General features: G+C 45.1%; 8 protein-coding genes across 8 annotated transcripts in view; 6 read left to right on the top strand and 2 right to left on the bottom strand.

Annotated features, from left to right (window-relative positions):
* Positions 1-26764, bottom strand: part of LOC110003068 (gamma-aminobutyric acid type B receptor subunit 2-like) — a 42036-nt gene extending 15272 nt beyond the window's left edge. The window contains exons 1-3 of the mRNA XM_065958372.1: positions 26330-26764; positions 20953-21051; positions 20740-20862 (exon numbers count right to left, since the gene is read on the bottom strand). Of these exons, the coding sequence (XP_065814444.1) occupies positions 20740-20832 (93 nt within the window). The 5' untranslated portion in view covers positions 20833-20862; positions 20953-21051; positions 26330-26764. The remainder of the gene's footprint in view (positions 1-20739; positions 20863-20952; positions 21052-26329) is intronic.
* On the top strand, positions 393-1732 carry LOC110003077 (high choriolytic enzyme 1-like). The gene has a single exon (XM_020658773.3). The coding sequence runs from the start codon at positions 648-650 to the stop codon at positions 1443-1445; it is 798 nt and encodes a 265-aa protein (XP_020514429.2). The 5' UTR covers positions 393-647; the 3' UTR covers positions 1446-1732.
* LOC136179835 (high choriolytic enzyme 1-like) lies at positions 3918-6057 on the top strand. Its single transcript, XM_065958028.1, has one exon. It carries the CDS (start codon positions 4173-4175, stop codon positions 4968-4970), a length of 798 nt encoding a protein of 265 aa, XP_065814100.1. The 5' UTR covers positions 3918-4172; the 3' UTR covers positions 4971-6057.
* Positions 7203-9262, top strand: LOC136179834 (high choriolytic enzyme 1-like). The gene has a single exon (XM_065958022.1). It carries the CDS (start codon positions 7671-7673, stop codon positions 8466-8468), a length of 798 nt encoding a protein of 265 aa, XP_065814094.1. The 5' UTR covers positions 7203-7670; the 3' UTR covers positions 8469-9262.
* On the top strand, positions 10914-12057 carry LOC110003074 (high choriolytic enzyme 1-like). The gene has a single exon (XM_065958035.1). It carries the CDS (start codon positions 11169-11171, stop codon positions 11961-11963), a length of 795 nt encoding a protein of 264 aa, XP_065814107.1. The 5' UTR covers positions 10914-11168; the 3' UTR covers positions 11964-12057.
* On the top strand, positions 14411-15933 carry LOC110003078 (high choriolytic enzyme 1-like). Its single transcript, XM_020658774.3, has one exon. It carries the CDS (start codon positions 14666-14668, stop codon positions 15464-15466), a length of 801 nt encoding a protein of 266 aa, XP_020514430.1. The 5' UTR covers positions 14411-14665; the 3' UTR covers positions 15467-15933.
* LOC110003079 (high choriolytic enzyme 1-like) lies at positions 17905-19061 on the top strand. The gene has a single exon (XM_020658775.2). It carries the CDS (start codon positions 18160-18162, stop codon positions 18958-18960), a length of 801 nt encoding a protein of 266 aa, XP_020514431.1. The 5' UTR covers positions 17905-18159; the 3' UTR covers positions 18961-19061.
* Positions 19719-20392, bottom strand: LOC136179796 (high choriolytic enzyme 1-like). The gene has a single exon (XM_065957863.1). It carries the CDS (start codon positions 20283-20285, stop codon positions 19719-19721), a length of 567 nt encoding a protein of 188 aa, XP_065813935.1. The 5' UTR covers positions 20286-20392.
* Positions 26765-27934: the final 1170 nt, after the last annotated feature.

Raw genomic sequence — 27934 nt, 5'->3', positions numbered from 1 at the left:
TTTTCTAAATTCTGCTGAAGGAAGAACGCTACAAACCGGTATAATCAACTGCTGCTCGATTTTTATCAACTCCGACTCCAACATGATGCGCTCGGTTTCAGTCGCCATGGTTTCCTGTACACAAGCAGACAGAGAATATGACGGATCTGAAAACTGCCAGCTCGTGTTTATCAGCAAAGAAGTGCAGAGCCTCACAGACTCACCAACGCACAAGTAGTGCTCACGATGGCGTGTGCCACTTCGGTGTAGCTACAGATTTGATGCAGGAGTATAAACCAGGCCTGTCATGTCAGACTGATGAAGCCATACCAGCAGCAGCTCCAACACATGACTGGAGCCAGGCAGAGGACGCCAAGGTTAGCCAGGAGGCTACAGCTAACTGTTTAAAGAAAACAACCTATAAAGCTGTTTCTTCTTCTTCTGGTGAGCAGATAAAACAAACCATGTTTAAACAGGAGGCTGGTCTGTGGAGTCCTCCCCTCAGAGGTTTGTTTAGGCCCAGCAAAGACCACCCCAACCCATAATCCTGCTGCAGACACACCTGTAGAGGAGAGTATAAAGAGTGTGGACTGAGCTGAGTCCAGCATCAAGCTTCAAGGAGTCTCTCCACAGCAACTCTCCACAGAAGCTCCACAGCCACCCTGAACATGATTCCGTCTGCCAGCCTGCTGCTGCTGCTCCTGCTCGGCCTCTCTCAGGCTCTTCCTCTTCAGGAGGAAGGAAGCGCAGAAGAAGAAGAAGAAGTCCCAGACGGCGTGGACATCACCACCAGGATTTTGACCTCCAACAACGGCACAGACGAGATCCTGCTGGAAGGAGACCTGCTGGCTCCCAAAACCAGAAACGCCATGATGTGCTGGTCCCAGAGCTGCCTGTGGAAGAAAACCTCCAACGGCCTGGTGATGATCCCCTTCACCGTGAACAGCCAGTTCACCAGCGGGGAGAGGCAGAAGATCGACTACGCCATGAAGGGGTTCCACCGCAAAACCTGTCTCCGCTTCGTCCCCCGTAAGAACGAGTACGACTACATCAGCATCGAGAACAAAGCGGGATGTTTCTCCAATCTGGGCAGAACGGGAGGCAGACAGGTGCTGTCTCTCAACAGGCAGGGCTGCCTCTACCACGGTATCATCCAGCACGAGATCAACCACGCTCTGGGCTTCCAGCACGAGCAGTCCAGGAGCGACCGCGACAACTACGTCCGGATAAACTGGGAGAACATCGACCCACAGATGGCCGGCAACTTCCACAGGGAGTCCACCAACAACCTGAACACTCCCTACGACTACTCCTCCATCATGCACTATGGAAGAACAGCCTTCTCCATCCAGTACGGCAAGGACTCCATCACCCCCATCCCCGACCCCAACGTCCAGATCGGCCAGAGGAAGGGCATGTCCTACTGGGACATCATGAGGATCAACCTGCTGTACAGCTGCAAATAACAACACTGAAGCTAAACGCAGAAAATGATAAAGAATCTGATTTTTCACTGTTTACTTTTTAATGTTCAGAAAACTGAATATGTAACCTGCATGCCAAAATGATCAGCAATAAAAAATCTATGCAAAATAAACACTGTGAAGTCATTTCTGTCTTTGTGCTGCTTGAAAACTTCAGACAAAAGATAAAAAAGTAATGTTTGACAAGAGGAAATTACAGCTTTAGAATCAGACATATTGTGGCTTCAGATACCGACAAAACAACATCATTCAGTAATACCTTTGTTGTACTTCTGGACGGCAGACAGTCTGAGTGGGAAAACAAATGACGACCAGATTGCAGCTTTGTCCTGTGAAACCAAAATTGACTTAAACAGAAAAAACTGTCTCTCCTCACAGCCTTCTCAAAACGACCCATCATCCAGTCTGCTGCTCTCGCAGACATTAAACACCATGTTACCTGTCCTCTATGGCCAATCAGAGAGGAGCTCCAATCGGTGCCAGATTGACTCCAGGTGTAATCACTCTCACCTCCGCTGGAGTGAACGAGACTCAAGCAGATGATTCAACAGAGGGAAAAAATACCAAACTTCCTTCTTAAGTCCAAACATATCAAAGACATATACACTCATCGACCACTTTATCAGGTACACCTCGCAAGGACCGGGTTGGACCCCGTTTTGTCTTCAGGACTGCCTTAATTCTTTGTGGCATAGATTCAACAAGGTGCTGGAAACATTTCTTCTGGATACAGATTTTGGTCCATATTAACATGATAGCATCACACAGTTGCTGCAGATTTGTCGGCTGCACATCCATGAGACGAATCTCCCGTTCCACCACATCCCAAAGGTTGGTTTGAGCTCTGGTGACTGTGGACGCCGTTTGAGTACAGTGAACTCATCGTCATGTTCAAGAAACCAGTTTGAGATGATGTGAACTTTGTGACATGGTGTGTTATCCTGCTGGAAGTAGCCATCAGAAGACGGGTACACTGTGGTCATAAAGGGTTGGACATGGTCAGCAACAGCGCTCAGGTAGTCTGTGGCGTTTAAACGATGCTCAATCAGTACACAGAGACCTCAGTTTGTAACGAGGGGTTATTTGAGTTACTGTTGTCTTTCTATCAGCTGAAACCAGTCTGACCATTCTCCTCTGACCTCTGACCTCTGGCATCAACAAGAGAACGGCCGCTCACTGGATATTTTTTCGTTTTCTCTGTAAACCCTTGAGATGGTTGTGCATGAAAATCTGAGTAGATTATCAGTTGCTAAAATACTCAAACCAGCCCGTCTGGCACCAACAAGCACGCCACGTTCAAAGTCACTTAAATCAACTTTTTTCCAATTCTGATGCTCAGTTTGAACTTCAGAAGATCGTCTTGACCGTGTCTACATGGCTTAATGCATTGAGTTGCTGCCACGTGATTGGCCGATTAGATATTTGCATTAATGAGCAGTTGAACAGCTGAACCTAATAAAGTGTCCGGTGAGAGTATATCGTAAACATTCAGTTTTCTTTAACACTGACTCCTGAGCGAGAGGAATGTGCTCCCTCTTCTCAGCCTCGAACATCAACATCTCTCAGAAATCTACATTTTTGAATTGGAGACGGTACGCCTCATAACAACCACACTGGAGGTCCACGTGTTGTTCTGAATATCGCCCATAAGGGGGGAAAGAGGGGAAGGCGTTCTGGGGTCCAGCTGCACAGGGGGGGCGGGGGGCATAGAGGTTAGCAAACACATTGTGGTTCCTTAATTGATGCATCGAATGAACAATTGTTGGGTTGATGTTAAATTGAATTGAAAACTCTAATAATTTGACTTTTATTTTGAAATAAAATACAAATAAAAGTGCTGTAATTAGCCTGTAAAGAATTATAGACACTAAATTAAACTAGTAAGAGCACAATGATTGCCTTAGTACTATTACTATATGTATATTATGGGCTGCATGGTGCTGCAGGAGTTAGCGCTGCTCCCTCACAGCGAGAAGCTTCCTGGTTCCCTGTGATTGGATCGCTGGATAAAATCGTATTTCCTGCATTTCCAACATTTCCAACATTTCCAGTATCGCCGCTGTTTTCTAAATTCTGCTGAAGGAAGAACGCTACAAACCGGTATAATCAACTGCTGCTCGATTTTTATCAACTCCGACTCCAACATGATGCGCTCGGTTTCAGTCGCCATGGTTTCCTGTACACAAGCAGGCAGAGAATATGACGGATCTGAAAACTGCCAGCTCGTGTTTATCAGCAAAGAAGTGCAGAGCCTCACAGACTCACCAACGCACAAGTAGTGCTCACGATGGCGTTTGCCACTTCGGTGTAGCTACACATTTGATGCAGGAGTATAAACCAGGCCTGTCATGTCAGACTGATGAAGCCATACCAGCAGCAGCTCCAACACATGACTGGAGCCAGGCAGAGGACGCCAAGGTTAGCCAGGAGGCTACAGCTAACTGTTTAAAGAAAACAACCTATAAAGCTGTTTCTTCTTCTTCTGGTGAGCAGATAAAACAAACCATGTTTAAACAGGAGGCTGGTCTGTGGAGTCCTCCCCTCAGAGGTTTGTTTAGGCCCAGCAAAGACCACCCCAACCCATAATCCTGCTGCAGACACACCTGTAGAGGAGAGTATAAAGAGTGTGGACTGAGCTGAGTCCAGCATCAAGCTTCAAGGAGTCTCTCCACAGCAACTCTCCACAGAAGCTCCACAGCCACCCTGAACATGATTCCGTCTGCCAGCCTGCTGCTGCTGCTCCTGCTCGGCCTCTCTCAGGCTCTTCCTCTTCAGGAGGAAGGAAGCGCAGAAGAAGAAGAAGAAGTCCCAGACGGCGTGGACATCACCACCAGGATTTTGACCTCCAACAACGGCACAGACGAGATCCTGCTGGAAGGAGACCTGCTGGCTCCCAAAACCAGAAACGCCATGATGTGCTGGTCCCAGAGCTGCCTGTGGAAGAAAACCTCCAACGGCCTGGTGATGATCCCCTTCACCGTGAACAGCCAGTTCACCAGCGGGGAGAGGCAGAAGATCGACTACGCCATGAAGGGGTTCCACCGCAAAACCTGCCTCCGCTTCGTCCCCCGTAAGAACGAGTACGACTACATCAGCATCGAGAACAAAGCGGGATGTTTCTCCAATCTGGGCAGAACGGGAGGCAGACAGGTGCTGTCTCTCAACAGGCAGGGCTGCCTCTACCACGGCATCATCCAGCACGAGATCAACCACGCTCTGGGCTTCCAGCACGAGCAGTCCAGGAGCGACCGCGACAACTACGTCCGGATAAACTGGGAGAACATCGACCCACAGATGGCCGGCAACTTCCACAGGGATTCCACCAACAACCTGAACACTCCCTACGACTACTCCTCCATCATGCACTATGGAAGAACAGCCTTCTCCATCCAGTACGGCAAGGACTCCATCACCCCCATCCCCGACCCCAACGTCCAGATCGGCCAGAGGAAGGGCATGTCCTACTGGGACATCATGAGGATCAACCTGCTGTACAGCTGCAAATAACAACACTGAAGCTAAACGCAGAAAATGATAAAGAATCTGATTTTTCACTGTTTACTTTTTAATGTTCAGAAAACTGAATATGTAACCTGCATGCCAAAATGATCAGCAATAAAAAATCTATGCAAAATAAACACTGTGAAGTCATTTCTGTCTTTGTGCTGCTTGAAAACTTCAGACAAAAGATAAAAAAGTAATGTTTGCAAAGAGGAAATTACAGCTTTAGAATCAGACATATTGTGGCTTCAGATACCGACAAAACAACATCATTCAGTAATACCTTTGTTGTACTTCTGGACGGCAGACAGTCTGAGTGGGAAAACAAATGACGACCAGATTGCAGCTTTGTCCGTTGAAACCAAAATTGACTTAAACAGAAAAAACTGTCTCTCCTCACAGCCTTCTCAAAACGACCCATCATCCAGTCTGCTGCTCTCGCAGACATTAAACACCATGTTACCTGTCCTCTATGGCCAATCAGAGAGGAGCTCCAATCGGTGCCAGATTGACTCCAGGTGTAATCACTCTCACCTCCGCTGGAGTGAACGAGACTCAAGCAGATGATTCAACAGAGGGAAAAAATACCAAACTTCCTTCTTAAGTCCAAACATATCAAAGACATATACACTCATCGACCACTTTATCAGGTACACCTCGCAAGGACCGGGTTGGACCCCGTTTTGTCTTCAGGACTGCCTTAATTCTTTGTGGCATAGATTCAACAAGGTGCTGGAAACATTTCTTCTGGATACAGATTTTGGTCCATATTAACATGATAGCATCACACAGTTGCTGCAGATTTGTCGGCTGCACATCCATGAGACGAATCTCCCGTTCCACCACATCCCAAAGGTTGGTTTGAGCTCTGGTGACTGTGGACGCCGTTTGAGTACAGTGAACTCATCGTCATGTTCAAGAAACCAGTTTGAGATGATGTGAACTTTGTGACATGGTGTGTTATCCTGCTGGAAGTAGCCATCAGAAGACGGGTACACTGTGGTCATAAAGGGTTGGACATGGTCAGCAACAGCGCTCAGGTAGTCTGTGGCGTTTAAACGATGCTCAATCAGTACACAGAGACCTCAGTTTGTAACGAGGGGTTATTTGAGTTACTGTTGTCTTTCTATCAGCTGAAACCAGTCTGACCATTCTCCTCTGACCTCTGACCTCTGGCATCAACAAGAGAACGGCCGCTCACTGGATATTTTTTCGTTTTCTCTGTAAACCCTTGAGATGGTTGTGCATGAAAATCTGAGTAGATTATCAGTTGCTAAAATACTCAAACCAGCCCGTCTGGCACCAACAAGCACGCCACGTTCAAAGTCACTTAAATCAACTTTTTTCCAATTCTGATGCTCAGTTTGAACTTCAGAAGATCGTCTTGACCGTGTCTACATGGCTTAATGCATTGAGTTGCTGCCACGTGATTGGCCGATTAGATATTTGCATTAATGAGCAGTTGAACAGCTGAACCTAATAAAGTGTCCGGTGAGAGTATATCGTAAACATTCAGTTTTCTTTAACACTGACTCCTGAGCGAGAGGAATGTGCTCCCTCTTCTCAGCCTCGAACATCAACATCTCTCAGAAATCTACATTTTTGAATTGGAGACGGTACGCCTCATAACAACCACACTGGAGGTCCACGTGTTGTTCTGAATATCGCCCATAAGGGGGGAAAGAGGGGAAGGCGTTCTGGGGTCCAGCTGCACAGGGGGGGCGGGGGGCATAGAGGTTAGCAAACACATTGTGGTTCCTTAATTGATGCATCGAATGAACAATTGTTGGGTTGATGTTAAATTGAATTGAAAACTCTAATAATTTGACTTTTATTTTGAAATAAAATACAAATAAAAGTGCTGTAATTAGCCTGTAAAGAATTATAGACACTAAATTAAACTAGTAAGAGCACAACGATTCCCTTAGTACTATTACTATATGTATATTATGGGCTGCATGGTGCTGCAGGAGTTAGCGCTGCTCCCTCACAGCGAGAAGCTTCCTGGTTCCCTGTGATTGGATCGCTGGATAAAATCGTATTTCCTGCATTTCCAACATTTCCAACATTTCCAGTATCGCCGCTGTTTTCTAAAATCTGCTGAAGGAAGAACGCTACAAACCGGTATAATCAACTGCTGCTCGATTTTTATCAACTCCGACTCCAACATGATGCGCTCGGTTTCAGTCGCCATGGTTTCCTGTACACAAGCAGGCAGAGAATATGACGGATCTGAAAACTGCCAGAGCCTCACAGACTCACCAACGCACAAGTAGTGCTCACGATGGCGTTTGCCACTTCGGTGTAGCTACACATTTGATGCAGGAGTATAAACCAGGCCTGTCATGTCAGACTGATGAAGCCATACCAGCAGCAGCTCCAACACATGACTGGAGCCAGGCAGAGGACGCCAAGGTTAGCCAGGAGGCTACAGCTAACTGTTTAAAGAAAACAACCTATAAAGCTGTTTCTTCTTCTTCTGGTGAGCAGATAAAACAAACCATGTTTAAACAGGAGGCTGGTCTGTGGAGTCCTCCCCTCAGAGGTTTGTTTAGGCCCAGCAAAGACCACCCCAACCCATAATCCTGCTGCAGACACACCTGTAGAGGAGAGTATAAAGAGTGTGGACTGAGCTGAGTCCAGCATCAAGCTTCAAGGAGTCTCTCCACAGCAACTCTCCACAGAAGCTCCACAGCCACCCTGAACATGATTCCGTCTGCCAGCCTGCTGCTGCTGCTCCTGCTCGGCCTCTCTCAGGCTCTTCCTCTTCAGGAGGAAGGAAGCGCAGAAGAAGAAGAAGAAGTCCCAGACGGCGTGGACATCACCACCAGGATTTTGACCTCCAACAACGGCACAGACGAGATCCTGCTGGAAGGAGACCTGCTGGCTCCCAAAACCAGAAACGCCATGATGTGCTGGTCCCAGAGCTGCCTGTGGAAGAAAACCTCCAACGGCCTGGTGATGATCCCCTTCACCGTGAACAGCCAGTTCACCAGCGGGGAGAGGCAGAAGATCGACTACGCCATGAAGGGGTTCCACCGCAAAACCTGCCTCCGCTTCGTCCCCCGTAAGAACGAGTACGACTACATCAGCATCGAGAACAAAGCGGGATGTTTCTCCAATCTGGGCAGAACGGGAGGCAGACAGGTGCTGTCTCTCAACAGGCAGGGCTGCCTCTACCACGGCATCATCCAGCACGAGATCAACCACGCTCTGGGCTTCCAGCACGAGCAGTCCAGGAGCGACCGCGACAACTACGTCCGGATAAACTGGGAGAACATCGACCCACAGATGGCCGGCAACTTCCACAGGGAGTCCACCAACAACCTGAACACTCCCTACGACTACTCCTCCATCATGCACTATGGAAGAACAGCCTTCTCCATCCAGTACGGCAAGGACTCCATCACCCCCATCCCCGACCCCAACGTCCAGATCGGCCAGAGGAAGGGCATGTCCTACTGGGACATCATGAGGATCAACCTGCTGTACAGCTGCAAATAACAACACTGAAGCTAAACGCAGAAAATGATAAAGAATCTGATTTTTCACTGTTTACTTTTTAATGTTCAGAAAACTGAATATGTAACCTGCATGCCAAAATGATCAGCAATAAAAAATCTATGCAAAATAAACACTGTGAAGTCATTTCTGTCTTTGTGCTGCTTGAAAACTTCAGACAAAAGATAAAAAAGTAATGTTTGCAAAGAGGAAATTACAGCTTTAGAATCAGACATATTGTGGCTTCAGATACCGACAAAACAACATCATTCAGTAATACCTTTGTTGTACTTCTGGACGGCAGACAGTCTGAGTGGGAAAACAAATGACGACCAGATTGCAGCTTTGTCCGTTGAAACCAAAATTGACTTAAACAGAAAAAACTGTCTCTCCTCACAGCCTTCTCAAAACGACCCATCATCCAGTCTGCTGCTCTCGCAGACATTAAACACCATGTTACCTGTCCTCTATGGCCAATCAGAGAGGAGCTCCAATCGGTGCCAGATTGACTCCAGGTGTAATCACTCTCACCTCCGCTGGAGTGAACGAGACTCAAGCAGATGATTCAACAGAGGGAAAAAATACCAAACTTCCTTCTTAAGTCCAAACATATCAAAGACATATACACTCATCGACCACTTTATCAGGTACACCTCGCAAGGACCGGGTTGGACCCCGTTTTGTCTTCAGGACTGCCTTAATTCTTTGTGGCATAGATTCAACAAGGTGCTGGAAACATTTCTTCTGGATACAGATTTTGGTCCATATTAACATGATAGCATCACACAGTTGCTGCAGATTTGTCGGCTGCACATCCATGAGACGAATCTCCCGTTCCACCACATCCCAAAGGTTGGTTTGAGCTCTGGTGACTGTGGACGCCGTTTGAGTACAGTGAACTCATCGTCATGTTCCAGAAACCAGTTTGAGATGATGTGAACTTTGTGACATGGTGTGTTATCCTGCTGGAAGTAGCCATCAGAAGACGGGTACACTGTGGTCATAAAGGGTTGGACATGGTCAGCAACAGCGCTCAGGTAGTCTGTGGCGTTTAAACGATGCTCAATCAGTACACAGAGACCTCAGTTTGTAACGAGGGGTTATTTGAGTTACTGTTGTCTTTCTATCAGCTGAAACCAGTCTGACCATTCTCCTCTGACCTCTGACCTCTGGCATCAACAAGAGAACGGCCGCTCACTGGATATTTTTTCGTTTTCTCTGTAAACCCTTGAGATGGTTGTGCATGAAAATCTGAGTAGATTATCAGTTGCTAAAATACTCAAACCAGCCCGTCTGGCACCAACAAGCACGCCACGTTCAAAGTCACTTAAATCAACTTTTTTCCAATTCTGATGCTCAGTTTGAACTTCAGAAGATCGCCTTGACCGTGTCTACATGGCTTAATGCATTGAGTTGCTGCCACGTGATTGGCCGATTAGATATTTGCATTAATGAGCAGTTGAACAGCTGAACCTAATAAAGTGTCCGGTGAGAGTATATCGTAAACATTCAGTTTTCTTTAACACTGACTCCTGAGCGAGAGGAATGTGCTCCCTCTTCTCAGCCTCGAACATCAACATCTCTCAGAAATCTACATTTTTGAATTGGAGACGGTACGCCTCATAACAACCACACTCGAGGTCCACGTGTTGTTCTGAATATCGCCCATAAGGGGGGAAAGAGGGGAAGGCGTTCTGGGGTCCAGCTGCACAGGGGGGGCGGGGGGCATAGAGGTTAGCAAACACATTGTGGTTCCTTAATTGATGCATCGAATGAACAATTGTTGGGTTGATGTTAAATTGAATTGAAAACTCTAATAATTTGACTTTTATTTTGAAATAAAATACAAATAAAAGTGCTGTAATTAGCCTGTAAAGAATTATAGACACTAAATTAAACTAGTAAGAGCACAACGATTCCCTTAGTACTATTACTATATGTATATTATGGGCTGCATGGTGCTGCAGGAGTTAGCGCTGCTCCCTCACAGCGAGAAGCTTCCTGGTTCCCTGTGATTGGATCGCTGGATAAAATCGTATTTCCTGCATTTCCAACATTTCCAACATTTCCAGTATCGCCGCTGTTTTCTAAGTTCTGCTGAAGGAAGAACGCTACAAACCGGTATAATCAACTGCTGCTCGATTTTTATCAACTCCGACTCCAACATGATGCGCTCGGTTTCAGTCGCCATGGTTTCCTGTACACAAGCAGGCAGAGAATATGACGGATCTGAAAACTGCCAGAGCCTCACAGACTCACCAACGCACAAGTAGTGCTCACGATGGCGTTTGCCACTTCGGTGTAGCTACAGATTTGATGCAGGAGTATAAACCAGGCCTGTCATGTCAGACTGATGAAGCCATACCAGCAGCAGCTCCAACACATGACTGGAGCCAGGCAGAGGACGCCAAGGTTAGCCAGGAGGCTACAGCTAACTGTTTAAAGAAAACAACCTATAAAGCTGTTTCTTCTTCTTCTGGTGAGCAGATAAAACAAACCATGTTTAAACAGGAGGCTGGTCTGTGGAGTCCTCCCCTCAGAGGTTTGTTTAGGCCCAGCAAAGACCACCCCAACCCATAATCCTGCTGCAGACACACCTGTAGAGGAGAGTATAAAGAGTGTGGACTGAGCTGAGTCCAGCATCAAGCTTCAAGGAGTCTCTCCACAGCAACTCTCCACAGAAGCTCCACAGCCACCCTGAACATGATTCCGTCTGCCAGCCTGCTGCTGCTGCTCCTGCTCGGCCTCTCTCAGGCTCTTCCTCTTCAGGAGGAAGGAAGCGCAGAAGAAGAAGAAGTCCCAGACGGCGTGGACATCACCACCAGGATTTTGACCTCCAACAACGGCACAGACGAGATCCTGCTGGAAGGAGACCTGCTGGCTCCCAAAACCAGAAACGCCATGATGTGCTGGTCCCAGAGCTGCCTGTGGAAGAAAACCTCCAACGGCCTGGTGATGATCCCCTTCACCGTGAACAGCCAGTTCACCAGCGGGGAGAGTAAGAAGATCCGCCGCGCCATGAAGGGGTTCCACCGCAAAACCTGCCTCCGCTTCGTCCCCCGTAAGAACGAGTACGACTACATCAGCATCGAGAACAAAGCGGGATGTTTCTCCAATCTGGGCAGAACGGGAGGCAGACAGGTGCTGTCTCTCAACAGGCAGGGCTGCCTCTACCACGGCATCATCCAGCACGAGATCAACCACGCTCTGGGCTTCCAGCACGAGCAGTCCAGGAGCGACCGCGACAACTACGTCCGGATAAACTGGGAGAACATCGACCCACAGATGGCCGGCAACTTCCACAGGGAGTCCACCAACAACCTGAACACTCCCTACGACTACTCCTCCATCATGCACTATGGAAGAACAGCCTTCTCCATCCAGTACGGCAAGGACTCCATCACCCCCATCCCCGACCCCAACGTCCAGATCGGCCAGAGGAAGGGCATGTCCTACTGGGACATCATGAGGATCAACCTGCTGTACAGCTGCAAATAACAACACTGAAGCTAAACGCAGAAAATGATAAAGAATCTGATTTTTCACTGTTTACTTTTTAATGTTCAGAAAACTGAATATGTAACCTGCATGCCAAAATGATCAGCAATAAAAAATCTATGCAAAATAAACACTGTGAAGTCATTTCTGTCTTTGTGCTGCTTGAAAACTTCAGACAAAAGATAAAAAAGTAACGTTTGCAAAGAGGAAATTACAGCTTTAGAATCAGACATATTGTGGCTTCAGATACCGACAAAACAACATCATTCAGTAATACCTTTGTTGTACTTCTGGACGGCAGACAGTCTGAGTGGGAAAACAAATGACGACCAGATTGCAGCTTTGTCCGGTGAAACCAAAATTGACTTAAACAGAAAAAACTGTCTCTCCTCACAGCCTTCTCAAAACGACCCATCATCCAGTCTGCTGCTCTCGCAGACATTAAACACCATGTTACCTGTCCTCTATGGCCAATCAGAGAGGAGCTCCAATCGGTGCCAGATTGACTCCAGGTGTAATCACTCTCACCTCCGCTGGAGTGAACGAGACTCAGGCAGATGATTCAACAGAGGGAAAAAATACCAAACTTCCTTCTTAAGTCCAAACATATCAAAGACATATACACTCATCGACCACTTTATCAGGTACACCTCGCAAGGACCGGGTTGGACCCCGTTTTGTCTTCAGGACTGCCTTAATTCTTTGTGGCATAGATTCAACAAGGTGCTGGAAACATTTCTTCTGGATACAGATTTTGGTCCATATTAACATGATAGCATCACACAGTTGCTGCAGATTTGTCGGCTGCACATCCATGAGACGAATCTCCCGTTCCACCACATCCCAAAGGTTGGATTGAGACCTGGTGACTGTGGACGCCGTTTGAGTACAGTGAACTCATCGTCATGTTCAAGAAACCAGTTTGAGATGATGTGAACTTTGTGACATGGTGGGTTATCCTGCTGGAAGTAGCCATCAGAAGACGGGTACACTGTGGTCATAAAGGGTTGGACATGGTCAGCAACAGCGCTCAGGTAGTCTGTGGCGTTTAAACGATGCTCAATCAGTACACAGGGACCTCAGTTTGTAACGAGGGGTTATTTGAGTTACTGTTGTCTTTCTATCAGCTGAAACCAGTCTGACCATTCTCCTCTGACCTCTGACCTCAACAAGAGAACGGCCGCTCACTGGATATTTTTTCGTTTTCTCTGTAAACCCTTGAGATGGTTGTACATGAAAATCTGAGTAGATTATCAGTTGCTAAAATACTCAAACCAGCCCGTCTGGCACCAACAAGCACGCCACGTTCAAAGTCACTTAAATCAACTTTTTTCCAATTCTGATGCTCAGTTTGAACTTCAGAAGATCGTCTTGACCGTGTCTACATGGCTTAATGCATTGAGTTGCTGCCACGTGATTGGCCGATTAGATATTTGCATTAATGAGCAGTTGAACAGCTGAACCTAATAAAGTGTCCGGTGAGAGTATATCGTAAACATTCAGTTTTCTTTAACACTGACTCCTGAGCGAGAGGAATGTGCTCCCTCTTCTCAGCCTCGAACATCAACATCTCTCAGAAATCTACATTTTTGAATTGGAGACGGTACGCCTCATAACAACCACACTCGAGGTCCACGTGTTGTTCTGAATATCGCCCATAAGGGGGGAAAGAGGGGAAGGCGTTCTGGGGTCCAGCTGCACAGGGGGGGCGGGGGGCATAGAGGTTAGCAAACACATTGTGGTTCCTTAATTGATGCATCGAATGAACAATTGTTGGGTTGATGTTAAATTGAATTGAAAACTCTAATAATTTGACTTTTATTTTGAAATAAAATACAAATAAAAGTGCTGTAATTAGCCTGTAAAGAATTATAGACACTAAATTAAACTAGTAAGAGCACAACGATTCCCTTAGTACTATTACTATATGTATATTATGGGCTGCATGGTGCTGCAGGAGTTAGCGCTGCTCCCTCACAGCGAGAAGCTTCCTGGTTCCCTGTGATTGGATCGCTGGATAAAATCGTATTTCCTGCATTTCCTGCATTTCCAACATTTCCAACATTTCCAGTATCGCCGCTGTTTTCTAAATTCTGCTGAAGGAAGAACGCTACAAACCGGTATAATCAACTGCTGCTCGATTTTTATCAACTCCGACTCCAACATGATGCGCTCGGTTTCAGTCGCCATGGTTTCCTGTACACAAGCAGGCAGAGAATATGACGGATCTGAAAACTGCCAGAGCCTCACAGACTCACCAACGCACAAGTAGTGCTCACGATGGCGTTTGCCACTTCGGTGTAGCTACAGATTTGATGCAGGAGTATAAACCAGGCCTGTCATGTCAGACTGATGAAGCCATACCAGCAGCAGCTCCAACACATGACTGGAGCCAGGCAGAGGACGCCAAGGTTAGCCAGGAGGCTACAGCTAACTGTTTAAAGAAAACAACCTATAAAGCTGTTTCTTCTTCTTCTGGTGAGCAGATAAAACAAACCATGTTTAAACAGGAGGCTGGTCTGTGGAGTCCTCCCCTCAGAGGTTTGTTTAGGCCCAGCAAAGACCACCCCAACCCATAATCCTGCTGCAGACACACCTGTAGAGGAGAGTATAAAGAGTGTGGACTGAGCTGAGTCCAGCATCAAGCTTCAAGGAGTCTCTCCACAGCAACTCTCCACAGAAGCTCCACAGCCACCCTGAACATGATTCCGTCTGCCAGCCTGCTGCTGCTGCTCCTGCTCGGCCTCTCTCAGGCTCTTCCTCTTCAGGAGGAAGGAAGCGCAGAAGAAGAAGAAGAAGAAGTCCCAGACGGCGTGGACATCACCACCAGGATTTTGACCTCCAACAACGGCACAGACGAGATCCTGCTGGAAGGAGACCTGCTGGCTCCCAAAACCAGAAACGCCATGATGTGCTGGTCCCAGAGCTGCCTGTGGAAGAAAACCTCCAACGGCCTGGTGATGATCCCCTTCACCGTGAACAGCCAGTTCACCAGCGGGGAGAGTAAGAAGATCCGCCGCGCCATGAAGGGGTTCCACCGCAAAACCTGCCTCCGCTTCGTCCCCCGTAAGAACGAGTACGACTACATCAGCATCGAGAACAAAGCGGGATGTTTCTCCAATCTGGGCAGAACGGGAGGCAGACAGGTGCTGTCTCTCAACAGGCAGGGCTGCCTCTACCACGGCATCATCCAGCACGAGATCAACCACGCTCTGGGCTTCCAGCACGAGCAGTCCAGGAGCGACCGCGACAACTACGTCCGGATAAACTGGGAGAACATCGACCCACAGATGGCCGGCAACTTCCACAGGGAGTCCACCAACAACCTGAACACTCCCTACGACTACTCCTCCATCATGCACTATGGAAGAACAGCCTTCTCCATCCAGTACGGCAAGGACTCCATCACCCCCATCCCCGACCCCAACGTCCAGATCGGCCAGAGGAAGGGCATGTCCTACTGGGACATCATGAGGATCAACCTGCTGTACAGCTGCAAATAACAACACTGAAGCTAAACGCAGAAAATGATAAAGAATCTGATTTTTCACTGTTTACTTTTTAATGTTCAGAAAACTGAATATGTAACCTGCATGCCAAAATGATCAGCAATAAAAACTCTATGCAAAATAAACACTGTGAAGTCATTTCTGTCTTTGTGCTGCTTGAAAACTTCAGACAAAAGATAAAAAAGTAACATTTGCAAAGAGGAAATTACAGCTTTAGAATCAGACATATTGTGGCTTCAGATACCGACAAAACAACATCATTCAGTAATACCTTTGTTGTACTTCTGGACGGCAGACAGTCTGAGTGGGAAAACAAATGACGACCAGATTGCAGCTTTGTCCGGTGAAACCAAAATTGACTTAAACAGAAAAAACTGTCTCTCCTCACAGCCTTCTCAAAACGACCCATCATCCAGTCTGCTGCTCTCGCAGACATTAAACACCATGTTACCTGTCCTCTATGGCCAATCAGAGAGGAGCTCCAATCGGTGCCAGATTGACTCCAGGTGTAATCACTCTCACCTCCGCTGGAGTGAACGAGACTCAGGCAGATGATTCAACAGAGGGAAAAAATACCAAACTTCCTTCTTAAGTCCAAACATATCAAAGACATATACACTCATCGACCACTTTATCAGGTACACCTCGCAAGGACCGGGTTGGACCCCGTTTTGTCTTCAGGACTGCCTTAATTCTTTGTGGCATAGATTCAACAAGGTGCTGGAAACATTTCTTCTGGATACAGATTTTGGTCCATATTAACATGATAGCATCACACAGTTGCTGCAGATTTGTCGGCTGCACATCCATGAGACGAATCTCCCGTTCCACCACATCCCAAAGGTTGGATTGAGACCTGGTGACTGTGGACGCCGTTTGAGTACAGTGAACTCATCGTCATGTTCAAGAAACCAGTTTGAGATGATGTGAACTTTGTGACATGGTGGGTTATCCTGCTGGAAGTAGCCATCAGAAGACGGGTACACTGTGGTCATAAAGGGTTGGACATGGTCAGCAACAGCGCTCAGGTAGTCTGTGGCGTTTAAACGATGCTCAATCAGTACACAGGGACCTCAGTTTGTAACGAGGGGTTATTTGAGTTACTGTTGTCTTTCTATCAGCTGAAACCAGTCTGACCATTCTCCTCTGACCTCTGACCTCAACAAGAGAACGGCCGCTCACTGGATATTTTTTCGTTTTCTCTGTAAACCCTTGAGATGGTTGTGCATGAAAATCTGAGTAGATTATCAGTTGCTAAAATACTCAAACCAGCCCGTCTGGCACCAACAAGCACGCCACGTTCAAAGTCACTTAAATCAACTTTTTTCCAATTCTGATGCTCAGTTTGAACTTCAGAAGATCGTCTTGACCGTGTCTACATGGCTTAATGCATTGAGTTGCTGCCACGTGATTGGCCGATTAGATATTTGCATTAATGAGCAGTTGAACAGCTGAACCTAATAAAGTGTCCGGTGAGAGTATATCGTAAACATTCAGTTTTCTTTAACACTGACTCCTGAGCGAGAGGAATGTGCTCCCTCTTCTCAGCCTCGAACATCAACATCTCTCAGAAATCTACATTTTTGAATTGGAGACGGTACGCCTCATAACAACCACACTGGAGGTCCACGTGTTGTTCTGAATATCGCCCATAAGGGGGGAAAGAGGGGAAGGCGTTCTGGGGTCCAGCTGCACAGGGGGGGCGGGGGGCATAGAGGTTAGCAAACACATTGTGGTTCCTTAATTGATGCATCGAATGAACAATTGTTGGGTTGATGTTAAATTGAATTGAAAACTCTAATAATTTGACTTTTATTTTGAAATAAAATACAAATAAAAGTGCTGTAATTAGCCTGTAAAGAATTATAGACACTAAATTAAACTAGTAAGAGCACAACGATTCCCTTAGTACTATTACTATATGTATATTATGGGCTGCATGGTGCTGCAGGAGTTAGCGCTGCTCCCTCACAGCGAGAAGCTTCCTGGTTCCCTGTGATTGGATCGCTGGATAAAATCGTATTTCCTGCATTTCCAACATTTCCAACATTTCCAGTATCGCAGCTGTTTTCTAAATTCTGCTGAAGGAAGAACGCTACAAACCGGTATAATCAACTGCTGCTCGATTTTTATCAACTCCGACTCCAACATGATGCGCTCGGTTTCAGTCGCCATGGTTTCCTGTACACAAGCAGGCAGAGAATATGACGGATCTGAAAACTGCCAGAGCCTCACAGACTCACCAACGCACAAGTAGTGCTCACGATGGCGTTTGCCACTTCGGTGTAGCTACAGATTTGATGCAGGAGTATAAACCAGGCCTGTCATGTCAGACTGATGAAGCCATACCAGCAGCAGCTCCAACACATGACTGGAGCCAGGCAGAGGACGCCAAGGTTAGCCAGGAGGCTACAGCTAACTGTTTAAAGAAAACAACCTATAAAGCTGTTTCTTCTTCTTCTGGTGAGCAGATAAAACAAACCATGTTTAAACAGGAGGCTGGTCTGTGGAGTCCTCCCCTCAGAGGTTTGTTTAGGCCCAGCAAAGACCACCCCAACCCATAATCCTGCTGCAGACACACCTGTAGAGGAGAGTATAAAGAGTGTGGACTGAGCTGAGTCCAGCATCAAGCTTCAAGGAGTCTCTCCACAGCAACTCTCCACAGAAGCTCCACAGCCACCCTGAACATGATTCCGTCTGCCAGCCTGCTGCTGCTGCTCCTGCTCGGCCTCTCTCAGGCTCTTCCTCTTCAGGAGGAAGGAAGCGCAGAAGAAGAAGAAGAAGAAGTCCCAGACGGCGTGGACATCACCACCAGGATTTTGACCTCCAACAACGGCACAGACGAGATCCTGCTGGAAGGAGACCTGCTGGCTCCCAAAACCAGAAACGCCATGATGTGCTGGTCCCAGAGCTGCCTGTGGAAGAAAACCTCCAACGGCCTGGTGATGATCCCCTTCACCGTGAACAGCCAGTTCACCAGCGGGGAGAGGCAGAAGATCGACTACGCCATGAAGGGGTTCCACCGCAAAACCTGTCTCCGCTTCGTCCCCCGTAAGAACGAGTACGACTACATCAGCATCGAGAACAAAGCGGGATGTTTCTCCAATCTGGGCAGAACGGGAGGCAGACAGGTGCTGTCTCTCAACAGGCAGGGCTGCCTCTACCACGGCATCATCCAGCACGAGATCAACCACGCTCTGGGCTTCCAGCACGAGCAGTCCAGGAGCGACCGCGACAACTACGTCCGGATAAACTGGGAGAACATCGACCCACAGATGGCCGGCAACTTCCACAGGGAGTCCACCAACAACCTGAACACTCCCTACGACTACTCCTCCATCATGCACTATGGAAGAACAGCCTTCTCCATCCAGTACGGCAAGGACTCCATCACCCCCATCCCCGACCCCAACGTCCAGATCGGCCAGAGGAAGGGCATGTCCTACTGGGACATCATGAGGATCAACCTGCTGTACAGCTGCAAATAACAACACTGAAGCTAAACGCAGAAAATGATAAAGAATCTGATTTTTCACTGTTTACTTTTTAATGTTCAGAAAACTGAATATGTAACCTGCATGCCAAAATGATCAGCAATAAAAAATCTATGCAAAATAAACACTGTGAAGTCATTTCTGTCTTTGTGCTGCTTGAAAACTTCAGACAAAAGATAAAAAAGTAATGTTTGCCAAGAGGAAATTACAGCTTTAGAATCAGACATATTGTGGCTTCAGATACCGACAAAACAACATCATTCAGTAATACCTTTGTTGTACTTCTGGACGGCAGACAGTCTGAGTGGGAAAACAAATGACGACCAGATTGCAGCTTTGTCCGTTGAAACCAAAATTGACTTAAACAGAAAAAACTGTCTCTCCTCACAGCCTTCTCAAAACGACCCATCATCCAGTCTGCTGCTCTCGCAGACATTAAACACCATGTTACCTGTCCTCTATGGCCAATCAGAGAGGAGCTCCAATCGGTGCCAGATTGACTCCAGGTGTAATCACTCTCACCTCCGCTGGAGTGAACGAGACTCAAGCAGCATGATTCAACAGAGGGAAAAAATACCAAACTTCCTTCTTAAGTCCAAACATATCAAAGACATATACACTCATCGACCACTTTATCAGGTACACATCGCAAGGACCGGGTTGGACTGTCTTCAGGACTGCCTTAATTCTTTGTGGCATAGATTCAACAAGGTGCTGGAAACATTTCTTCTGGATACAGATTTTGGTCCATATTAACATGATAGCATCACACAGTTGCTGCAGATTTGTCGGCTGCACATCCATGAGACGAATCTCCCGTTCCACCACATCCCAAAGGTTGGATTGAGATCTGGTGACTGTGGACGCCGTTTGAGTACAGTGAACTCATCGTCATGTTCAAGAAACCAGTTTTGTCCCGCTTTGTTCTCGATGCTGATGTAGTCGTCCTCATTCTTACGGGGGACGAAGCGGAGGCAGGTTTTGCGGTGGAACCCCTTCATGGCGTAGTCGATCTTCTGCCTCTCCCCGCTGGTGAACTGGCTGTTCACGGTGAAGGGGATCATCACCAGGCCGTTGGAGGTTTTCTTCCACAGGCAGCTCTGGGACCAGCACATCATGGCGTTTCTGGTTTTGGGAGCCAGCAGATCTCCTTCCAGCAGGATCTCGTCTGTGCCGTTGTTGGAGGTCAAAATCCTGGTGGTGATGTCCACGCCGTCTGGGACTTCTTCTTCTTCTTCTGCGCTTCCTTCCTCCTGAAGAGGAAGAGCCTGAGAGAGGCCGAGCAGGAGCAGCAGCAGCAGGCTGGCAGACGGAATCATGTTCAGGGTGGCTGTGGAGCTTCTGTGGAGAGTTGCTGTGGAGAGACTCCTTGAAGCTTGATGCTGGACTCAGCTTAGTCCACACTCTTTATACTCTCCTCTACAGGTGTGTCTGCAGCAGGATTATGGGTTGGGGTGGTCTTTGCTGGGCCTAAACAAGTTTCTCGCTGTGAGGGAGCAGCGCTAACTCCTGCAGCACCATGCAGCCCATAATATACATATAGTAATAGTACTAAGGGAATCATTGTGCTCTTGTTAGTTTAATTTAGTGTCTTTAATTCTTTACAGGCTAATTACAGCACTTTTATTTGTATTTTATTTCAAAATAAAAGTCAAATTATTAAAGTTTAATTCAATATATAATCAACCTCAACAATTGTTAATTTGATGGTTCATGTTACTCCTCCCTCCACCTGAAGAAGACACCTGTGTGAGCTCATCCTGTCATTGTCACCTGTAAGCTCTGCTGCAGCTCCACCCGTCTCAGGGGGTCCAGGATTTGCCAGGAGACCAAAACCAGCACGTCCAGCAGGATCAGCCACAGCATCAGCAGACCATTCTGCTGCAGACGAGTTGGCTGCACAGACAGAGACAAACATCATCACACTCTGAAGGTCTCCATCGGTTACTCCCATAACATGCTGGACGTGTTAAAGAAGCGCTTTACCGTGTGTTTGACGCGGCAGACTGAGTGAACACACCACGCTTTGGTGAAGAGCACAGAGAAGCCCACAGTGTGTCCCACGCAGAGAGTCCACAGACGGACCTGCAACAAACATAGACATGACTCAGCGTGTGACACTAAACAGTTTGATCCTGACCGAGACGTTAAACACTTTGGTATGGCCAACAGGAGGCCAGAACATGTGGGGTAAAGACAGTAAATATTGTATGTACTTTGCATTCACTTAATCTTATTTTATTTTTCTGGATTCTCTTCAGTCACACTTTGAATTAAGGTCACCATATTCACCAATAAGTAGCTGCATTTTAGCATGCTTATTAGTAGCATGGTTTCTCTGAGGTCACTTCTCCATGTTTTTCTAACTCTAACATGTGTCTCTAGTCCGTCTACAAACCCCCCAATGATGAGAAAATGCCTCTGAGTCTGCCTTCTCACCCTAAACAATATAGTAGAGGAACTTGGGCCCCTAAAAGTTGAGAGACGCCTACCCAAGGTAGAACAAAGCACAACCGTATTTTTTCACAACTTGAACATGTCTAGTTTATGAAACGGATAGTTGTATAAAAATATATTACACCAAAAAAACTTTTTTGGGATGTTTTATGCATCTTATCAAAAAACGAAAATAGGTCAAATTAGGGCTTCTCCAAAAGGGACAGCTCTAGCCTTATCACATGTATCTCTGGGAATCAGAATCAGAATTTCAATTTTTGAATTTTTCACACTTAAACGCATATGTAGTTTAGGTGGAAATTGAAACAAAAATTCAAAAGGTATGCATATCAAAGTCTGTCATTTTTTAAGTAAGGACACCAAACATTAAAATATGTAATTTGTATCTTCTTTAGACTGTTATCTCAACATAAAAGCAAATTATTTGACTTTTCACTTGACCCTATGCTGTCACCAGCCCCTAACAGGAAACTAGTGCAGCCAGGATTTCAGGGCGACCTGGTACAATGGGGCCCTATGGATCTGTATGTGGGAGGAGGTGGCCACAAACAATAGATTAAGACTTAACAACAAGACACAATATAATTGTATTCTGTAATATATATATAATTAAAGGTTTTATAGTTATTCCTAATACATTTTGTCTCACATTTTCTATCTTACATATGATTTATATGATGACACTCAGAGTCAACCCGTTACTTTCAACAATATTGTCACCGATGACATTGTTTCTATTTCATTCTAAAAAATTAAAGCATTGTCTTGACATCAGTTGTGAAATATTAATGAACTTGAAAACAGTATTGATATATATAACCTTGAGTTCTTAGAAATTAAATATACTTCATATAGTCTATTTGTATATCGGCTATACAGCCTGTTGTAGTTTTTTGTATTTCAGTCATATAAAGATGGTGTGTAGTCACCATATCTCCTGCTTTTAAGAAGAACCCTAGTTACTCCAGAGGATACACTGGATGAAGGGATAGTTTTTATAATACCCTAAGTATGATAAAGTGTTAAAAAAAAGCTACAATAGCTATTTTGTTAAATTATTTATCAGGCAACCAATGGAGCTGGGATACAAAACAATTCTTATGATGCGTAAATGTGTGTAAGGTAAATTAGGATAACAATCATGCAAACATGTTTATAGAAACTTCTTATACACTTATTTTACCTCATTATATATAATGACATTTGATTTTAAATGCTAATTACAAAGGATGATTTCCACTTTTAGACAAAATGACTGTGAACCTGAGATCTTAACACCTTTTGACCTCTTACCTCACAGCAGCTTTAAGAAAAACAATTGCTGCAGAAAATAACCATCAACAAAGTCAACCAACCAAACAAAGATAACACAACCATGTCAGACATCACAAACAAATCAAGACACATAACCAAATCAAGACATCAAACTAAATCAAGACATCACAACCAAATCAAGACACAATAACCAAATCAAGACACCATAACCAAATCATGACACCACAACCAATCAAGACACCATAACCAAATCAAGACACCACAACTAAATCAAGACACCATAACCAAATCAAGACACCATAACCAAATCAAGACACCACAACTAAATTAAGACACCATAACTAAATCAAGACACCATAACCAAATCAAGACACAATAACTAAATCAAGACACCACAACTAAATTAAGACACCATAACCAAATCAAAACATCACAACCAAATCAAGACACCATAACCAAATCAAAACATCACAACCAAATCAAGACACCATAACCAAATCAAGACACCACAACCAAATCAATACACAATAACTAAATTAAGACACCATAACTAAATCAAGACACCATAACCAAATCAAGACACAATAACTAAATCAAGACACCACAACTAAATCAAAACATCACAACCAAATCAAAACATCACAACCAAATCAAGACACCATAACCAAATCAAGACACCACAACCAAATCAAGACACAATAACTAAATCAAGACACACAACCAAATCAAGACACCACAACTAAATCAAGACACCATAACCAAATCAAGACACCATAACCAAATCAAGACACCATAACTAAATCAAGACACCACAACCAAATCAAGACACAATAACTAAATCAAGACATACAACCAAATCAAGACACCACAACAACATCAAGACATCACAACTAAATTAAGACATCACAACTAAATCAAGACACAACAACTAAATCAAGACACCATAACTAAATCAAGACATCACAACCAAATCAAGACCACCATAACCAATCAAGACACCATAACCAAATCAAGACATCACAACCAAATCAAGACACCATAACTAAATCAAGACACAATAACCAAATCAAGACACCATAACTAAATCAAGACATCACAACCAAATCAAGACACAATAACCAAATCAAGAAACCATAACTAAATCAAGACATCACAACCAAATCAAGACACCACAACTAAATCAAGACACCATAACTAAATCAAGACACCACAACCAAATCAAGACACAATAACTAAATCAAGACATTACAACCAAATCAAGACACCACAACAACATCAAGACATCACAACTAAATTAAGACATCACAACTAAATCAAGACACCACAACTAAATCAAGACACCATAACCAAATCAAGACACCACAACTAAATTAAGACATCACAACTAAATCAAGACATCACAACCAAATCAAGACACCATAACCAAATCAAGACATCACAACCAAATCAAGACACCATAATAAATCAAGACATCACAACCAAATCAGACACAATAACCAAATCAAGACATCACAACCAAATCAAGACACAATAACCAAATCAAGACACCATAACTAAATCAAGACATCACAACCAAATCAAGACACCATAACCAAATCAAGACATCACAACTAAATCAAGACACCATAACCAAGTCAAGACACCATAACTAATCAAGACATCACAACCAAATCAGACACCATAACTAAATCAAGACATCACAATCAAATCAAGACACAATAACTAAATCAAGACATCACAACCAAATCAAGACACCATAACCAAATCAAGACACCATAACTAAATCAAGACAATCACAACCAAATCAAGACACCACAACTAAATCAAGACACCATAACCAAATCAAGACACAATAACCAAATCAAGACATCACAACCAAATCAAGACACCATAACCAAATCAAGACACAATAACCAAATCAAGAAATCACAACCAAATCAAGACACCATAACAAATCAAGACACCATAACCAAATCAAGACATCACAACAAATCAAGACACCATAACCAAATCAAGACACCATAACTAAATCAAGACATCACAACCAAATCAAGACACCATAACAAATCAAGACATCACTACCAAATCAAGACATTACAACCAAATCAAGACACCATAAACCAAATCAAGACATCACAACCAAATCAAGACATCACAACCAAATCAAGACACAATAACCAAATCAAGAAACCATAACTAAATCAAGACATCACAACCAAATCAAGACACCACAACTAAATCAAGACACCATAACTAAATCAAGACACCACAACCAAATCAAGACACAATAACTAAATCAAGACATTACAACCAAATCAAGACCACAAACAACATCAAGACATCACAACTAAATTAAGACATCACAACTAAATCAAGACACCACAACTAAATCAAGACACCATAACCAAATCAAGACACCACAACTAAATTAAGACATCACAACTAAATCAAGACCATCACAACCAAATCAAGACACCATAACCAAATCAAGACATCACAACCAAATCAAGACACCATAACCTAAATCAAGACATCACAACCAAATCAAGACACAATAACCAAATCAAGACACAATAACTAAATCAAGACATCCAACCAAATCAAGACACAATAACCAAATCAAGACACCATAACTAAATCAAGACATCGCAACCAAATCAAGACACAATAACCAAATCAAGAAACCTTAACTAAATCAAGACATCGCAACCAAATCAAGACACCATAACCAAATCAAGACATCACAACTAAATCAAGACACCATAACCAAATCAAGACACAATAACCAAATCAAGAAACCATAACTAAATCAAGACATCACAATCAAATCAAGACACCATAACCAAATCAAGACATCACAACTAAATCAAGACACCATAACCAAATCAGACACAATAACCAAATCAAGACACCATAACTAAATCAAGACACCATAACCAAATCAAGACACCAAACTAAATCAAGACATCACAACCAAATCAAGACACCATAACTAAATCAAGACATCACAATCAAATCAAGACACAATACTAAATCAAGACATCACAACCAAATCAAGACACCATAACTAAATCAAGACATCACAACCAAATCAAGACACCATAACCAAATCAAGACACAATAACCAAATCAAGACATCACAACCAAATCAAGACACCATAACCAAATCAAGACACAATAACCAAATCAAGACATCACAACCAAATCAAGACACCATAACCAAATCAAGACACCATAACCAAATCAAGACATCACAACCAAATCAAGACACCATGACCAAATCAAGACACCATAACTAAATCAAGACATCACAACCAAATCAAGACACCATAACCAAATCAAGACACCATAACCAAATCAAGACATCACAACCAAATCAAGACATTACAACCAAATCAAGACACCATAACCAAATCAAAACACAATAACCAAATCAAGACACCATAACCAGCCTGGTTTGCCTTTTGGGGTTTGTTCCTCTACTAATAGGACATGAAGCGAGAAAGACCGAGTACACCAAAGCCCTTCCAGAGAGGGGGCGTGGTCAGACACAGCTCATTTACATATTTATGATTATTTATGATTATTTCAGATATATTTTGTAGGAATTAATGAAGACATCTGCACTCACAGAGCAGAGGATCTCATAGGTCAGATCAGACAGCAGAGCTTCATCCAGACCGGAGACCAGGACCGAGGAGGAGGAGAGCAGGATGCCCAGCAGGAACAGCTCGTCCCGGGACCCACCCGCTCCACCTCAGCAGCCTGAAAGAGAGAGAGAGAGACAGAAAGAGAGAGAAAGAGACACAGAGAGACAGAGACAGAGAGAAAGAGGGAGGGGAGAGAGAGAGACAGAAAGAGAAAGAGACAGAGAGAGACAGAGACAGAGAGAGACAGAGACAGAGAGAGTGATACAGAGAGAGAGAGAGACAGAGAGAGTGGATACAGAGAGAGACACAGACAGAGAGAGACAAAGAGAGAGAGAGAGACAGAGAGAGACAGAGACAGAGAGGCAGAGAGTGATACAGAGAGAGAGAGACAGAGAGACAGAGAGTGAGAGATACAGAGAGAGAGAGAGAGAGAGAGAGACAGAGAGTGAGAGATACAGAGAGAGAGAGAGAGAGAGAGAGAGAGAGATACAGAGAGAGAGAGAGAGAGAGACAGAGAGTGAGAGGATACAGAGAGAGAGAGAGAGAGAGAGACAGAGAGTGAGAGATACAGAGAGAGAGAGAGGGGAGGGAGAGAGAGAGAGAGACAGAGAGTGAGAGATACAGAGAGAGAGAGAGAGAGAGAGAGAGAGAGACAGAGAGAGACAGAGACAGAGAGAGAGACAGAGAGAGAGGAGACAGAGAGAGAGACAGAGAGAGAGGGAGACAGAGACAGAGAGAGAGAGAGAGACAGAGACAGAGAGAGAGAGAGAGATACAAGAGAGAGATACAGAGAGAGAGAGAGAAGAGAGAGAGAGAGAGGAGGGAGAGAGATGGAGGGAGAGAGAGAGAGAGAGAGAGTGACACAGAGAGAGAGAGAGAGAGAGACAGAGTGAGAGAGGGAGGGAGAGAGATGGAGGGCGAGAGAGAGAGAGAGTGAGAGAGATGGAGGGAGAGAAAGAGACAGAGAGAGACAGAGAGAGACAGAGAGAGAGAGAGAGAGAGAAGGAGAGAGGGAGAGAGAGAGAGAAAAAGAGAGAGACAGAGAGAGAGAGAGAGACAGAGAGACAGAGCGAGACAGAGAGAGAGAGAGAGAGAGAGGGAGAGAGAGAGATGGACAGAGAGAGAGAAAAAGAGAGAGACAGAGAGGGAGAGAGAGAGAGAGAGAGAGAGGGAGAGAGAGAGATGGACAGAGAGAGAGAAAGAGAGAGAGAGAGAGAGAGAGAGACAGAGAGAGAGACAGAGAGAGAGAGAGACAGGGAGGAGAGAGAGTGAGAGAGGGAGGGAGAGAGAGAGAGATACAGAGAGAGAGAGAGAGAGTGACACAGAGAGAGAGAGCAAGCGAGAGATACAGAGACAGAGAGAAGAGAGTGAGAGAGAGAGACAGAGACAGAGAGAGAGAGTGAGAGGAGGGAGAGAGATGGAGGGAGAGAGAGAGAGAGAGGGAGGGAGAGAGATGGAGGAGAGAGAGAGAGAGACAGAGAGAGACAGAGAGATACAGAGAGAGAGAGAGAGAGAGAGAGAGAGAGGGAGGGAGAGAGATGGAGGGAGAGAGACAGAGAGAGAGAGAGAGCAAGTGAGAGAGACAG

This window comes from Labrus bergylta, chromosome 8, assembly GCF_963930695.1.
Source record: "Labrus bergylta chromosome 8, fLabBer1.1, whole genome shotgun sequence".
Lineage (NCBI taxonomy): Eukaryota > Metazoa > Chordata > Actinopteri > Labriformes > Labridae > Labrus > Labrus bergylta.
This window is presented reverse-complemented; position numbering and strand designations above follow the sequence as displayed.

Coding starts and splice junctions, on each gene's coding strand:
- LOC110003079 (XM_020658775.2), top strand. CDS start 18,160: ATGATTCCGTCTGCCAGCCTGCTGCTGCTGCTCCTGCTCGGCCTCTCT.
- LOC110003077 (XM_020658773.3), top strand. CDS start 648: ATGATTCCGTCTGCCAGCCTGCTGCTGCTGCTCCTGCTCGGCCTCTCT.
- LOC136179796 (XM_065957863.1), bottom strand. CDS start 20,285: ATGATTCCGTCTGCCAGCCTGCTGCTGCTGCTCCTGCTCGGCCTCTCT.
- LOC136179835 (XM_065958028.1), top strand. CDS start 4,173: ATGATTCCGTCTGCCAGCCTGCTGCTGCTGCTCCTGCTCGGCCTCTCT.
- LOC110003078 (XM_020658774.3), top strand. CDS start 14,666: ATGATTCCGTCTGCCAGCCTGCTGCTGCTGCTCCTGCTCGGCCTCTCT.
- LOC110003074 (XM_065958035.1), top strand. CDS start 11,169: ATGATTCCGTCTGCCAGCCTGCTGCTGCTGCTCCTGCTCGGCCTCTCT.
- LOC136179834 (XM_065958022.1), top strand. CDS start 7,671: ATGATTCCGTCTGCCAGCCTGCTGCTGCTGCTCCTGCTCGGCCTCTCT.